General features: G+C 39.7%; 1 protein-coding gene across 6 annotated transcripts in view; it reads right to left on the bottom strand.

Annotated features, from left to right (window-relative positions):
• The window catches only part of LOC111541089 (cytidine monophosphate-N-acetylneuraminic acid hydroxylase), a 59,600-nt gene that overhangs the window by 5,100 nt on the left and 37,595 nt on the right, over positions 1–16,905 (bottom strand). For all 6 annotated transcript variants that reach the window (XM_023209728.1, XM_023209727.1, XM_023209725.2 and 3 more), the window contains 4 exons: positions 11,692–11,832; positions 8,126–8,300; positions 6,502–6,618; positions 1,419–1,534 (listed from right to left, as the gene is read on the bottom strand). In XM_023209728.1, the coding sequence (XP_023065496.1) occupies positions 1,419–1,534; positions 6,502–6,618; positions 8,126–8,300; positions 11,692–11,832 (549 nt within the window). The remainder of the gene's footprint in view (positions 1–1,418; positions 1,535–6,501; positions 6,619–8,125; positions 8,301–11,691; positions 11,833–16,905) is intronic.

Raw genomic sequence — 16,905 nt, 5'->3', positions numbered from 1 at the left:
TTTTTTTTATAACTAGAAGAATGTTTAGTAAATTCACAAATCCCATTTTCAGAGCAACAAGATAAAGTGGGCTGTGACTGCTTCCCAATATTCACGATGACATCTTCTTACATTTGTGACCCTTGTTACCAAAACACAATAGAACAAGATAGAGTTTAGTGGTTTCCAAGATGGAATTATTTTCTCAAGAAAAAAAAATCCCCAAGATCCCCTCAAAAGTTGCCAGATTCCTTTCTTTCTAGAACAAGAGTTAGGTATATGATCTGTTGAAAATGATTTAAAAAAAACTTGAAATGTTTTACAGCTATTAAAAGATTTGAGGTTGACTTGGATGTCCCAATGTGGAAGGCTCTCGAAGATATATTGATGAGTAAAAAATGCAAGTTGCAGAACATATGTACTAGGGTTTCATTTAAAAACAACAGCAACATCCCAAAGGTGGCTCATGCTTTGCCAAAATTAAAAAAAAATAATAAAATAAAAACAGCAACAATAACACTCCCTCACCACCAACTATGTGGAACATTTTATTGAAAACAAATATATTTAGAGAAACATTGCTTGGCCTGTGAGGATGCACACTGAGTTATTATCAAAGGTTACCATAAGAGTGGGTGGAAGGAAGGGCAGGAAACAGGGTTTCCTGGGAGGGACTTGGTGGGGTTACTTCCTTTTTATTTTATATAGCTTCACATTCTTAAACTTTTCCATATCATTTAAAAACATTCAAAAGGAAATAAGTAAAAAAGAAATTTTAATAAGTGCCTCTGCTTGCAAGCTCAGAGTACAAACTGTTGCTTATACATTTTAAATAATTAGAATTTTAAAATTAAATTTCTGCATTTTTTCAGAGGATCTGTGGTAATGAGAAAAAGTACTCTTTCCTTTGATTATTTTGCAAATATAAAAATGGCAAATTGCCCTTTCTGAGATTTCAGTGCAAATATTCTAAATATGATCCTAATGACTTAAACAGTTTTGAAGTGCAGGCAGACAGGAATTCATGGGCCATTCCCTTAAACCAACTAGCCCACCAAATTCGTGCTCAGAGTTGAGCACAGACAAAAACGTGATGCAGGAATTCACTAATTCCATGACCATGTCTTTGCCACACAAATACTCATTCTTGTCTTGGCAAACATACCCTTTCCCTCTTGTAATGTATTTCTCTTTCTTACACCAAAACCCACTTCCAGAAGGGTGCAGGAACACATTCATATGAATGTATAAATGACTCTTTAATGTTATACCTTCCTAACCAGATTTGCTTTTTAACAAACTAACAAATGAATGAAGCTCTAATGGTGGAATCTCACATATTAGTCAGAATCTGGGGGCTTAGGCAGTCACTGACTGCTTATGCATATCCACAGCGTCCTCAGCAATGGCCTGGGGGCGCCAGGTGCTTCCAGACTTACAGGTGATGGTATATGTCAGGATCCCGCTGGAGCCGTGTTTGGAATCCTATATACAACTCGTCCCAGAGTAGACCATTCTTCACCACATGTCTGATGACATCCACCCGGCTACGGATCTGAAATAGACATGGAACCACTCGCAGGGGCAACCCAGGCAGCAGAGTATGGATCCCTCCTGTCCCTGGGAGAAGCAGCTGCCCATGATGGCAGAGGCACGGAGAGCCAAGGAGAAAAGTCTCTGGGAGCAGGTATCACAGGCTGAGGAGAAAAGGAAAGAAGCTAAGTGCAGCAGGACTTGAAAGAAGGAAAACAGGAAATGGATTAAGAGCAGGGGGAGTGTCTGGCTGAGAGCACAGACTGCAGATTGCTGGATTCAAATCCAGGTTCTAGCTATGTGATCTTGGTCACCATTCTGTGCCTTGGCTTTCTTTTTTTTTTTTTTTTTTTTTTTTTTGAAATGAAGAGAATAATAGAACATGCCTTATAGGACTGTTGTGAGGATGTATATAAAACACTTAAAGCCTGGCACATAGTAAGCACTCAAGAAATCTTTGCTATCATCGTCATTTTAAAAGCCGAGTGTTCAAGTCTCCACCTGAACATTTAGAGGCAAAGCAGAGCCTGCAAGCTCACAACAGTCTGTAGTTTCTGGCCTGTCACAGAACAGGATTACTTTAAATCAAGTGGTCAAGATCCTTATCCTTAAAGAATCCCAACTTTTAAGCTGTTGAAGAGCCAAAGCAGCACAGGATTAAGAGACAAGCAGAGATGGTCTTGAGTCTCGGCCCTGCACTAACTAGTTATGTGACCTTAAGCTTGCTAAGCCTCCGTTTCTCTATTATGAGATGGTTGTGAGAAAAAAATGAGATAATTTATATAAAGAAAATAAAGAGAAGTTATCCTTGGTTGGACATAGTTTTAACAATCCATCAGCACCAGTGTTAGGAGCCCTTTCAGTGTCTGCATCACATTTTCCCCAGGTAAATACCATGCCAATACCAGTAGAGGCAAACTTTTCATAAGTGAGAGGCTATTAAATGACACAGAATGATTGGAAGTTTGGCATTTTTAGATCTATTTCTCTTTTTTGCACCATTTGTATAAAACAATTATATCTATTATGAACTGAGGTTACAAACATAGGTCACAGTTTTGCCAACAGAGGTTTAGAAACATGATTCCACAGTTTGGTCAGGTTAAGGTTGGCCTGGCTAAGATGCATTACCAGGGCCTGGTTCCTCCCAGTGCAGGTAAATGGCCTTTCTTGGCCTTTTAGCTGGGAGAGGAGCACACAGGAGAAGTGGAAGTAGATTTAAGAAATATTTGGGGTGTAAAATGGAAAAGTCTAGATTATTGATTAGATTCGGGGATGCAGGAAAAGGGAAGAACCAAAGATTACTCCTTTGTTTCTAGCTTGACTGACTTGGGGAATGATATTACCCATGATCAGATAGAAAAAGGAAAAAGAACATTTTAAAGAAGGAGGATGAGGAGTTGAACTTTGAACAAGTTGAAAATTAGGTGCTAAGGATTCAGAAATCCAATTATATCTAGCAGACAGTTGACTATTGAAGAACCCAAAGCTTGGCAGCACTGGAGGCAGCCAGAGAGAGTTCTGGGCTGGACATATGGATTATTTTTGGAGTCATTAGCAGAGAAGTGATGTTAGCAGGTGAGTTTACCCAGGAAGAGACTTGGGGAGAACAGTGGAATGAACACAGAGTCCTAGAAGGAAACAAGAGACTTAAGCAATGGCTGGGGAAAGAGGAACTCCAAAAGAATGCAAAAGAATATTCAGGAAAACAAGGAGGTACTGTCACTGGGCTAAGGAGAAGACTATTGCTTCACAATGTTGGACAAATTGCGTGCATAACCTATCCCCTCTGCATTTCCAGATCCAACTAAAATTTTGCAAAGCAATTATGCAGGAATAAACTGCCACAGTGAAAAGAAATGGAAGTGATTCATTGACAGGAGAATTCAACTAATTACATGAATCTACAAAGCATGCAGACAAATGGAAACCAAAGATGCAGGACAGAGACTGTAGAATCCCAGACAGTACATGGAGGGGCGTTCAGATGTGGAGGGAAGAGAAGTAGGTACTGTGGATGACAGCAGGGCGAGCACAAAAGTAGGTCCATGAGATAGCTGGCCCCTTCCCTACACTACATATGGCTCCCAGGTCAAATATATTTAGACAGTTATCTCAATACATAGAATCAATTTTGGAGTGAGGGGAGAACAAGGTAGTGTATTTGTGATGCTGAAAGCAAGAGCCTCCACATTTTGGCACTCAGGGGTCCCCTAGCCTACTAGCTGGCCCCTCTCCTCACCTTCACAGCTTAAAGCATACTGATGATCCTTTGGCCAAATACAGCCTAGCTCTCATTTCATGTAGTCTATAGCTCTTTAAGAACATTGACTCTGCTTTCTACATTTATAAATTTGGGTATTTCACATGAAAATCCAGATTTTCAAGTTCTCTGGAAATTTCAGATCAGCTGGCGCTTAGCAGGCCTGCCCCTTTCTCCTGCACTCTACTTGATGCAATCTGCACCCAGCTTCACCAGTTTATGAGATGTGCCTTGCACCAGTGTGCAAGCCCTCTGTAAGTAGAGCCTATGGAATGACAGATCCTACACCTGTACATAAGAGCCCCAAATCAGCTGAAAAAAGTCTTTTTATCAGTGAATATGGACTAATCATGTAATTCTTAAAAGTCACCCACAAAGAAAGGAGGACCAACCTAGTATAAGTTTTCTTTAGAGCAACCTTGTCTGTAACTGGAAGCCAAAGGAGCAATACCTTTGGGTGTCTATGGAAAATGATTAGTCACCTAGAATTACATGCTGAAACTTACACACCATGAGGCAGGAGACAGTTAAGCAGAAAGTCCCACATAGAAGTGAAGCAAGGAAGGGAAAGGCATGGGTGGGGTCTGGAGGCAGTGAAAGGTGGATTTGCAGCAGAGTTAGAGAGGAGCCCTTCCAGGTTGGTGCAGGAGGATGGTGAGCTACAGGAGCTATGCATTTAAGAATGGAGAGTCTGTGATAGAAATGGTGAGTTTGAAAGGCAATTAATACCTCCAAAAAGGTGGCAGGAGGGAGGTAATATAAGAAGGCTCCAGGTAGCAAGAAAAGGAGCTCTTCCATATATAGGCATAACCCCTTTAACCAAACCTCAGCATACAGAACTCTCCCTAAAATTCTGGGAGATAAAAGTCCTCAAGCGACATTATAACAGCACCATGTGCAGAGATGGCATCGTGATTTGCCCCATGGTGTATTTAAATCTGCAACAGAGCTGCTACTTGCTCTCTCCAGCAGATGCATTATGGAAAGCTGTGAAAAAGTGATATTTTTTCCAAATTAAATATTTTAAGTGAAGTTATTTAAACATATTCAAAGGTGAATCTCTTGAGGCTAACAGACATCTCAATTTATAGGTTTTGTAAATTCAGATTTGAAAGGCTACACAGTGGCTAAGAGGATAGACTTTGAGCTAGACTGCTTGAGTTAAAGCCCCGCACCACCATTCATTAGCTGTACAACCATGGGCAAGTTATTTTAACTCTTACAACCGTAGTTTCTTCATCTATGAAATGGGGGCAGATAGTAATATCTGTTCATAGGGTTGTTGTTGGATTAAATGTCTTAATATTTGCAAAGTGTTTAACACTGTGCTTGGCATAAAGCAAGCTAGGTAAGTGTTTGATATATAAAGCAATAAATGCAAAGAGTCATTTTGTCTAAAAAGGTGTAAGCCTATTTATCACCTATATGGTATCTCACACAGGATTTTCTTACATGTAATAATCCAGTTTTGTTTTGTTTTATTTTGTTTGTTTGTTTGTTTTTTGAGACTGAGTTTTGCTCTGTCACCCAGGTTGGAGTACAGTGGCATGATCTTGGCTCACTGAAACTGCCGTCTCCTGGGTTCAAGCGATTCTCCTGCCTCAGCCTCCCAAGTAGCTGGGACTACAGGTGCCCACAACCACGCCCAGCTAATTTTTGTATTTCTAGTAGAGATATGGTTTCACCATATTGGCCAGGCTGGTCTCAAACTCCTGACCTCAGGCAGTCCACCTGCCTTGCCTCCCAAAGTGCTGGGATTACAGGTGTGAGCCACTGTGCCCGGTGCCATTTTTTTTTTTTTTTTAATACCTATAAATCAGGTAGTAGATTATTAGTTTTACTGAAGTTTCAATAGAGGATTTCTTCAATAGCAAGTATTTTAGTAAACACAAAAATACTAGTCAATTTATTAAAATGTAGTTTAAGAGCACATTTATTACATCTATTAGGTGAAGGTATATTTAAACCTCTACATTTAGGGCATCACACGTTTAAATGGCACTTACAATAAGTTTAAGGGCAGACTGTATATCCTTGTAACTAATGATTCTGACATTCATAGACAATTTTAAATTACAATGCATGCTCACATATATTATGTCATTTGACTATCATGACACACTGGTAAGGTGGGAGCAAGCCCTGTGGAAGCAAACAAAAACAAAACCCCTAAAGCTCAGACAGCTTAAATAACTGCTCAAAGCTTCCTAATCAGGAATCATGATCTGCAGAAAGGGGCATCAATCCCCATCTTGACACTGTCTCCACTGCCACGGCTTTTTACATAATGCTGCCATCGGCGAGAGATTTGTTCAGAATTCGAATGCAATCAATACATGATGTTTCATGTTGATCTAACTCCCTTTCCAGAGACACCCATTGGGAGGGGCAGAGGAAAAGGAAGGCAGAGATCAATGCTCACAGGTCTAATAACAGCTTAGGTTGAGCAGGTGTCTGGAAGTAAGCAGATGGAGAAGCCAATCTTTGGGAATGGCTCATAAAGAAATAAGTGTGAACTTTGATCAATAACAATATTTTTAATATTGGTTTGTTAGTTGTGACAAATGTACCATAGTAAAGTAAGTTGTTAATAATACTTTGTACCTTTTCTGTAAATCTAAAGTTATTCTAAAATTAAAAGTTTATTTAGGAGGAAAGGAAGGAAGAGAGGAAGGAAGGATGGAAAGAAGGAAGAAAAGCAGACTTCCACCAGTGTTGCTGCTTACTTCCTCATAGGGATGTTCTCGTTGTGGTCTTTCTTTTGGGAAGGATAAATCTAGAAAGTCAACCAAATAGTCATATCCTCCAGGAAAAGGATTGAAGTCCTCATCTGTCTCAATCATCTGTGCAAATGACAACATGGTAAACAGAAGAATATCAATCAAGTGGTCACAGTCTTTAAAAAATTCTAAGAATGTGTAAGACTCAAACGCTCTCAAATGACAGATGATAGCAATGAACTGGAAATTAATATTAAGAGTCTCTTCTCTCACCTGAACTGTAACATGCAAATCCTAGTCTATATAAGCAAAACAGCTTCATGTCACTAACACCAAATGTATAGAGCTGGTTATTGCTATCTGAAGTACTATTACTAATGAGATATCAAATCCCACCATAAATTTGCAGGTGAGGAAATAAATGTGGAATGTTTCTCACTGTCATATAGCAGCTATATAGAAATGGTTTCACTGAAAATGTTTTATTAAAAAAACTGTCAAAAGGTTTTCTCTTTTTCATACTAATTGTCCTAATGAAAATATCATTTACCAATCATTAGATTTCAAAGACAATTTTCTAAAAATTATCTGGGAACTAATATAGATATTAACCATTTGTTTGGCTAAGTGAGGACTGAAAAAAATCTTGCCTCTGCTACCCTTTTATTTCATTGAAGAAAGGATGTTTTAATACCCCCAAATAGAAAGGACTTAGTCATGGAATAATAGCAATTCATCCCAAGAAAAGAGAGTTGACATACATACCTGCTCTCTTATTTATTTCACTATGTGCCAGCAAAAATTTTGCCACAGACTGGCCATGGGCCCCAGCTAGGGTTTTGGGGATCATTGCTTTTGAGAATAGTAAGTATTATCTGGCATTAGTATTCAGAAATTGAAAGATAAACTTGGGAGTAGTTCTTACCCTGAGGGTAACAAATACTCATGTCTTAAGAGTGTGATTGTTGTCAATTTCCTGATGACATCCCTAAATTTTGCTCCCCTGCGCAACCTCAGGCATCTCATATAAGCCACAGGTGGCTGGTTACTGATTTTGCAGTTACTCCTGTCCCGTTTCAGACCTCCTCTTTGTCTTGCACCCTCCGTCTGCTAGTATTTAGTTTGCTTCTAGAGATATGTCCAGTTTTGGTGACTAGGTTATAACACGAACTCTTTCTTAGCTTGTGGCTCTGTATGAATGTGTTAGGGCTAGTTTAAGCTGTAGACCTAGGCCTAGTTCTTAATTTGTGCAATTCAGCCTCAGCATAGCTGCAGATATGGGTTACCTGCTTCTACCTCACCTTGCTCCAGGCCATCACCTCTTTGGGTGGATCCAACCTTCTAGCCCCACAGTTTAAATAGCTGTTCCTGCCATGCCAAAACAAAGCCTAAACACTCACAAACACAAACAACAAAAAAACATGTGGTGATAGGAGATAAAAGATGTTCCAAAAGAAAAACTTAGGGACTTCAGAACATTCTCTAAATATTCAACAAGAGATTGCTGATCACACTGTCAAATCTGTTCTCTGTTAGGCAGTTGATAGGACTTAATAAATGCTTACTGGAAAACAAAGGGGTGTTCATGTATTTCCATTATGCATGAAAGCAAAGACAAACAATAGCATACCCTGACCACAAGGTTGTAATCTTTAAATCCAGCCCAAGTGAAGTATTCTTTTATCCAGGATGAGTGAAGAAATATTTCATCTCCTACAGCAGCATTCAAGATTTCCAAATAAGGTTCAAAATCCCAGGAATCCTTGTAAATTTTGGTCCCTTCTGGAGGCTCTATGATGCCCTTGCTTAAAGAACAAGTGTGAGAACAGTGAAAGAAAGCAACAAGTAATGAAGGCAAAAGTTAGTACTTAAGTAGTAAAAGTCAACCAGACTAGCAGCTTTGAGACTGCTCAGATAATTCACAAGGGGTCCCACAAAAGTGCCTCAGTGATCCCACCATTGCCTAAATCAGAGCAGCTCCTATTGTCTAGTGTGATAGGTTTTTAAGTCAGATTTCATTTGAAGAAAGAAAGTCTGTGTCTAGAAAAAAACATGTGAAAACCACTAATTTGGGCCTCTTTGTTCCAAACAAGTAAATTATGGAAATGTTGCTTAAAATCTGGCCATATGATTTGGTGGATGCCTGCACACTTGTGCCTCCCCACCCCAATTAGAATATAAGTTTGGTGAAACTAGCAACCATGACTGAACCCATAGCAGGTGTTCAATAAATATTTGTTGGATATATGGACGACTTTAGCGTATCTTTAAGAAATTCCCAGAACTTTGTGTCTCTAATATATGGTGCTCTTGCTGTCCTAATCAAAGCACAGCCAATAGACAGATGCAAGTTTTTATCCTTAAACCCAGCCAGTAATGTGGATAATGGAGTTCTCTGACAATCCTAGAGTTCTGTCCATCTCATATGAAGATGTATCCTTGCATAAAATACGGAATTTTAAATCCCGAGAATGGAATAGGATGTGATCAGGATAAAGAAAATATAAGGAGGGAAACAGGTGCCCATCTCATAAAGACGTGGCAAGTGGCGGTAGCTGACCCTCTTCTCAAAACTATACTTTTATATGCCCTAAGCTACAGATGTACTGGTTTCTGTAAAAAAAAAAAAAAAAAAAAAAAAAAAAAAAAAAAAAAAAAAATTATTTAACAAATCTTAAAGCTTCTCACTTCTAAATATATCTCAAATCTTCTTCCGCAACTCCTTGCCTTGCCTCAAGTCTAGAGCTTCACTAATCTCTTTCTATAGAAAGCCACACCCTCCCAACCACCCTCCCTTACTCCAGTGGTTCTACCTGTTCCCCAATCCATTCTCTGCAAAGCTGAAATGGTTTTTCTAAAACACAACTCAGTAATGATCCTTCTTTGCTTTATAACATTCTGCAGCTCCTCTCACTCACAGCACAAATTCCCTACACTGGCTCCTGGGGCCTTTCTCCAAGCCTGGCCGCCTATCCATCTCACCCTTTTCCTCTGCTTTCACTCACCAGCCCTCTAATCAGGAAGACAGATGACTTTATGAGGACAAAAGCCTCTTCACATCTGTATCCCCTATACCTGGGATGATGACTTGTATACAGAAGGAGTTCAATAAATCATTTCTCAATGAATGACATATATTTATGCCCTCATTCGAAGTATCCGCATTCACCAAACCCATTGTACACTTGCCGTCTCCAGCACATCCCATTGCTTCTGACTAGAATCTCTTTCTTCTCTCTACTTGTGACATCCTCCTCATCTCTAAATGCCAAAGATCCAGATTAAGCTTTCCTTGGTCACATTTTTTTCTTCCTCCCCTTGCAAGGCAGTTAAAGTACTTGGTCTCTGTGTGTCCCCTATACTTTGTCTTAGCTCTGAGACCCAACAGTGTTGACTTTCTAGTCACCCAGAATGCTTTGGTGAGGCACAAGGATACACATGCAGATTCCTGGGCTCTGCCTCAGATCTACTGAATCCGGATCTGAGGGGGAAGGGAGTCCAGGGATCTGGATTTACGTGAGTCTGTCTCTTCAGTTATTCTGATGTTCATTAAAGCTTGAAAATTACTGCTGGGGCAATAGAAAGAGATGATTTTTGCAGTTAGGCAAATGTAAAATGACCAAGGCTCTTGAATACCTTGCTAAGAACTGGAATAATTAAAAACCTTTAGTCCTGGAAAATAAAATTAGAAACACTTTTATCCTGGAGGCACTAAGGATATCCTACAGAATTTTAAACAGGAATGTTTGCACTTTAGAAAGGTTGCTTTGTCAGCAATGAAGAGCAGGGGCTTTCAAACATTTTGCCTATCATCCCAGTAAAGACTACATTTTACATTAGGACCCTGAAGTCCACCTACCAAGGGTACCTATGAAACAAAAGTTTTATGAAATAATACCCTTGTTACATGCAATGTACTCAGGCATTTTCTATTCTATTCCATTTTATTCTATTTCATTTTTAAAACATTGACTATGAGCAATGGCATTAATTTTATGAGTTGCCAATGGATTGTGACCAGCAGATTGAAGACACTGGCATGGAAGATGGGTCAAGGGAAGTTGTGCGGGAGTCGGGGGGCACTGCAGGAGTCTAGGTGATAAATTTTGAGAGGCAGAATTAAGACCAGGGCAGAAGAGGCTGGAGATAAGTGATGGATTAGTGAGTGCTTTATGAAGGAGAATTGACCAGATTTGATAACTTGTTTGATATGGGAAGTTAGCAAAAGACAGAATCAGCTGATTTACCATTCATACTGACTTTGCAGAGGCAAGGCTGGGAGAGGGTGAGCTTTTGGTAATTGCATGTACCACTCTCCAAAATGTTAGTCCATTTCCAAATAGCCCATGATGGTTTCATTTGGCTTCAGAGTAGTATTCAAAAAAATATAGCTTTGTGACATCATGTTAATTTTCTCGGATTGCATTTCCAGTGTGTTATTGTTACTTGTTCAAATGTACTATCTGTGGAATGGGAAATTGGGTAATATTTGCACTGACATGAAAACTAATTTTCTTACTGCTTTTTGCTTTCATAAAATAATTTATTTTTGAGCTGTATCAATGGTCCTTAATAGAAGAAAAGATTCTTCACTGTTTACCCTCTAGAAAGGTTCTGAGATGATGAAAACATTTGAGTCATTGTTATATAGGATGAAAAGATTAGGAAAAAATTCAGTCTTCCCCAAGATTTGTGAGATACGTACTGGATACTTCATTTTATTTAAGTGGTAAGACTTCCATTTTTTAAAAGTGACGTAGGCCGGGCACGGTGGCTCACGCCTGTAATCCCAGCAATTTCGGAGGTGGAGGTGAGCAGATCATTAGGTCAGGAGTTCACGACCAGCCTGACCAACATGGTGAAAGCTTGTCTCTACTAAAAATACAAAAATTAGCTGGGCATGGTGGCATGCGCCTGTAATCCCAGTTATTCAGGAGGCTGAGGCAGGAGAATTGCTTGAACCTGGGAGGCAGAGGTTGCAGGGAGCCGAGATCGTGCCACTGCACTCCAGCCTGGGAGACAGAGCGAGACTCCATCTCAAAAAAAAAAATAAAATAGAAAGTGATGTGTGGATTTTACTGTGTAACAAACAAAATAGGAACCTGTCAAGAGGCCAGAGGTGAGCCATTGATTTTCTCATAGTATTGAAAAAATAGTATAAAACATTTTTATCCTCTAAAAATATTTAAGCCAAACCTGTCTGTTGGATCCTTCAGCATTCTTCCCAGATCAAGGGTGGCTCCAGGTCGAGGGGTCCATGTTATCACATCAGAGTTTTTCTTGATAAGATTGTTGAGTTCACTTGGGTCATTTTTGGTGTTTGTTTCTTTGATGTACCTGAGAAATAAGAGCACTCCCATGTAAGAAAGTTTATTCTCAGGTGCACAGTCTGATGAGTACAATGACAGATTTCTGTTTTATTTTCTCCACGTTTTCACTTTCCAATCCTCCTCCACTTATTCCATGGAAAAATACTATATTTGGGCTAATGTCCCTAATTACAGAAATGTCAGTCAAAGAGGGTTGTATTTATACTTTGTTTTTAAGTATAATCGCATGGTGATTGGAATTGAAGTTAGATGTAGCAAGACTGACTACTGAAAATAGGTGGGAATTGCACACTCCTGTGTTTAATGTTAATATATGGATTAACTCTTATTCGGCAGGCATTATACTAAGTGTTTAATATGAACTAACTGATTACCTTCACAATGCCCCATGAGGTACTATTATGATGCTCATTTGATAGAGAGAGAAACTAAGGCTTAGAGAGGACATATGACTTGCTCGAGGCCATACCATTAGCAATCAGCCCAGCTCCACCTGTCCAATGCAGGCTGTGCAGCCAGTGAAGGCTCAACCCTCACAGGATGCCACAAAACTTTGGGAGTAAAATCTGAAAAGATTTTACATTCAAAACCATTAAAAATCTACTTGTTACACACATACATCCTTAGTTGCAACCCATCTTGAGATCCAATTTCTTTTTTTCTTTCCTTCTTTTTGAAACAGGGTCTCACTCTTTCATCCAGGTAGAGTACAGTGGCATGAACATGGCTCACTGATTCTCCTGCCTCAGCTTCCCGAGCAATTCTCCTGCGGGGCTCAAGCAATTCTCCTGCCTCAGCTTCCCAAGTAGCTGGGACTACAGGCATGCACCACTATGCCAGACTAATTTTTTGATGTTTTGTAGAGATGGGGTCTCACTTTGTTGCTGAGGTTGGTCTCAACTCCTGGGCTCTGAGATCTAATTTTTTTTTTTTTTTTGAGATAGAGTCTTGCTCTATCGCCCAGGCTGGAGTGCAATGGCACGACTTGGCTCACTGCAACCTCTCCCTCCCAGGTTCAAGCAATTCTCCCTGCCTCAGCCTCCCAAGTAGCTAGGATTACAGGCGCCCACCACCATGCCCAGCTAATTTTTGTATTTTTAGTAGAGATGGGGTTTCGCCATGTTGGCCAGGCTGGTCTCGAACTCCTGACCTCAGGCAATCCACCTGCCTTGGCCTCCCAAAGTGCTGGGATTACAGGTGTGAGCCACCGCGTCTGGCTGAGATCTAATTTCTAACTGTGGCATTGATAAAAGCGTGGTGTCTCCCAAATCTAATTCCATATCACAATCTTTCTTGAAAAGCCTTAACTCTTCAATTCCAATGTCATACAAGGATGTGATTGTGGTTGCGTTGGAGCAGAAAGAGAAAGATCCAGAGAAAGAGGATTTGCCACTGTGATTCACCTAACATGGGTTTTATAGACAGACATTTCTGCTAAAGGGAATTTTAATTTCTTGAGCTACAAATTGGTTACCCAGACTTGATAGATATGTTTAGTCAGATAAGCAAAAAGTACATAATCATTTGCATTTCTATAGCACTCAGGTGACACATTTATGATCTTGGAATCAATTTTGTAGACACAAGTGACGATGCTGTCACTGCACCAAAGACATCAGTAGCTTTTCCCTTTTTACACACATTAATATCCTCCCACTATTACAGTCACCACAGTGTCTCATCTTCTTCCGGCCTTTAGTCTCTACATGGTTCACTAACAGGTCTCCCTGCATCCAACTTTCCCCTCTCCAATCACTTTACTATTCATTACTCTTCCTAAAACATAAGGTGTGGTGGTCACAAAGTTCTGTAACTGCTTGATGTGTCTTTGTCTCTCTATAAAATAAAAATAAAATCAGTATCTAGATGGGGTATTGTGGGAAGTGAAAGTATTTGCCAACTACTTACATGCAACAGTGCAGCTTTTAATTGCTTTAAATTACAGCATCACCTTAAGTGGTCAAGTACCCACCACCTCCAATTCTTCTCCACGTCCTGGCAACTCAACCTACTTAATATTTCTTGAATCTGCATTCCCTTCTCACTCCCCACTGCCATTCATTATTCCTTCCTGGGTTATTGCAATAGTTTCCAAACTGGTTTCCCTTTCCCTTTGCCATCACACAGGCATACAAACCCCTCCAGTGCACATCTGATTACATCCCTGTTCCTCACTGACTATCAGGCTGCCTATCCTTCCAGGAAAAAATCCAAATCACATAGCATGTCCTAAAGTGCTCACACAACCCCCATCTCCTGTTCTGACCTGCAATCTCTCATTGCAGCACCTTGTTAGCTTTACTGGTCAGTTCCTACTCCTTCTCTAAAATGCAGCATTCATAGACTCATCCAATGTTCGTCTCCTCTCCATCTGTATCCCCTTGCCTGCATTGATCATTCTGCATTACAATTGTTCTTCTCTTCTAATAGACCATCACTCTGAGAACAATCATTTTATCTCTAGTTCTCCAGTACTTAGCACAGTGCCACTCAGTGAATGAAAACTGAATTTACGAGTAATGAAGAGCACTGATCAAAAGAAATTATGTTTTAACCTTAGACCAATCTTTTCTGAAAAAATTTGGAAGATACAAGACAGCTAAATAAAGTCAACAAGAAGTTTCAAAAGAAACACATCAGCAAGAGACCACATTAAGCAATTACACACATTGTAGCTACAGAATGTGAAAGTGATGTCAGGTTTTAACAAGTTGAGACAGGCCGGGCGCGGTGGGTCAAGCCTGTAATCCCAGCACTTTGGGAGGCCGAGACGGGCAGATCACGAGGTCGGGAGATCGAGACCATCCTGGCTAACACGGTGAAACCCCGTCTCTACTAAAAACTACAAAAAACTAGCCGGGCGAGGTGGCGGCGCCTGTAGTCCCAGGCTACAGTAGTAGTAGGCGGCTACCCGGGAGGCTGAGGCAGGAGAACGGCGTGAACCCAGGAGGCGGAGCTTGCAGTGAGCTGAGATCCGGCCACAGCACTCCAGCCTGGTGACAGAGCGAGACTCCGTCTCAAAGAAAAAAAAAAAAAAACAATGACACAAATGAAGTGCAGAGAAGTTAGATAGATGGTGGTAGAACCAAAACCACAATCCCATGTACTCCTCCTACTGTTCTGCTGCTTCCAGTTGATGAGAAGTCATGGGCAGTCCTAACACGATTACTGTCATGAAAACTCGCCTCGAGGACTGACTTATTATCCAATAAATTCAGACAAATACAGGTAAGTGTACTTTCACGGTAAAATGACACATGCATTTCCTGCCTGCACGTAAACAGTCCCTGCCCTTTGTTCACAAAATATCAGTAACTGTATGATAAAATAAATTTTTTGTGAAGCAGATGATTGCTAATAAAATGTTATAGCTAGGGGATGAGTCACTGCATAAGCTCAGGATCAAATAAATTCCATACACAATCAAGGGAATCTCATAAAAGCACAGTTTAAACGTCTGTAAACTTTTTAGCATTTACAACAAAATTGTGCTCCAAATAACACAAAATGGGTAGATTTATTATATGTATTGCTTTTGCAAGAGACTATGAAGTCCATAAAATGTGCATGTAATATAACTTGATTGTATCACAAATATGACTTAAATATGCTTGCTGGGCACAGTGGCTCACAAGTGTAATCCCAACACTTTGGAGGTCAAGGTGGGAGGATCATTTGCGGTCAGGAGTTGGAGACCAGTCTGGCCAACATGGGGAAACCCCCATCTCTACTAAAAATACAAACAAACAAACAAACAAATAGCTGGGCATGGTGGTGCATGCCTGTAGTCCCAGCTATTCAGGAGGCTGACGCAGGAGAATCCCCTGAACCTGGGAGGCGGAGGTTGCAGTGAGCTGAGATTGTGCCATTGCACTCCAGCCTGAGTGACAGAGCTAGACTCTGTTTCTACCAAAAAACAAAACAAAACTCACAAACAAAAAAAACAATATGCTTGCCTTAACTACCAAGATGCTCTTTAAGAATCACCATGTTTGCCTTTTTTGATCTTTAATTTTTCAAATTTACTGAGATCCTTTTTTTTTTTTTAACTTTTTGAGGGAGCACAGATATATAGATCTTAACACAAATATAGATTCGTGTAACTGTCACTACAATTGGGATACAGGACAGTTCATCACCCCCAAAATTTCCTTGCATTGGCAACTTAGTAGTAAAATTCTTCTTTAACCCCTACCTCCTCACAATCACGAATCTACTCTCTATTCCTATAATTTTGCCTTTTCCAGAAAATCATATACATAGAATCTTTTAGTATGTAACCTTTTGAGACTGGCTTCTGTCACTCAACACAGTGCCTTTGAGATTCATCCACACTGTTGTATGCAGCAGTTCTTATTGTTGAGTAGTAGTCTATCGTATGACTATACCATAGCTTGTTGATCCATTCACCTGTTGAAGGCTATTTGGGTTGATCTGGTGATTGTGAATAGAGCTACTATTAATATTTGCATATAGATTTTTTGTGTGAATAAAAGTTTTAATTTAATTAGGGCAAAAACTCAGGAGTGGAACTGTTGGATCATACAGTAAGGTTAGCTTCAGAGAAACTGCAAAAGTGTTTTCTAGAGGGACTGCACCATTTTGCCTCCTTAAGAGCAAAGTGTGAGGGCTGTTGGTCTGTATTTTTGACATAAGGTGGTATTGTCAATTTTCCAAAGAGATATTAATTCTAATAGTTATGCCATTGTGGTGTTTTCATTTTCCTAATAGCTAATGCTATTCAGCATCTTTTCATATGCTTATTTGACATCCATATATTTTCTTTGGTGAAGTGTCTGTTCAAATATTTTGTCAATTTTTAAATGTTCTTACTATTGATTTTTAAAATTATTTTAAATTGTAGTCTCATTGCTGATTTTTGAGAGTTCATTATATGTTCTAGATACAAGTTCTTTGTCAGGTATGCTACTTGCAAAATGTTCTCAGAGTCTAGTTTGCCTTTTCATCCTCTTAATAGTTTCCTATTTATAGAGCAATCATTTTAAAATTTAATAAATAATAATATATTAATTTTTAAAATAGATCATGCTTTTGATGCGACATCTGTCTTTGTCTATCC

Source organism: Piliocolobus tephrosceles, chromosome 5 (genome assembly GCF_002776525.5).
Source record: "Piliocolobus tephrosceles isolate RC106 chromosome 5, ASM277652v3, whole genome shotgun sequence".
Classification (NCBI taxonomy): domain Eukaryota; kingdom Metazoa; phylum Chordata; class Mammalia; order Primates; family Cercopithecidae; genus Piliocolobus; species Piliocolobus tephrosceles.
This window is presented reverse-complemented; position numbering and strand designations above follow the sequence as displayed.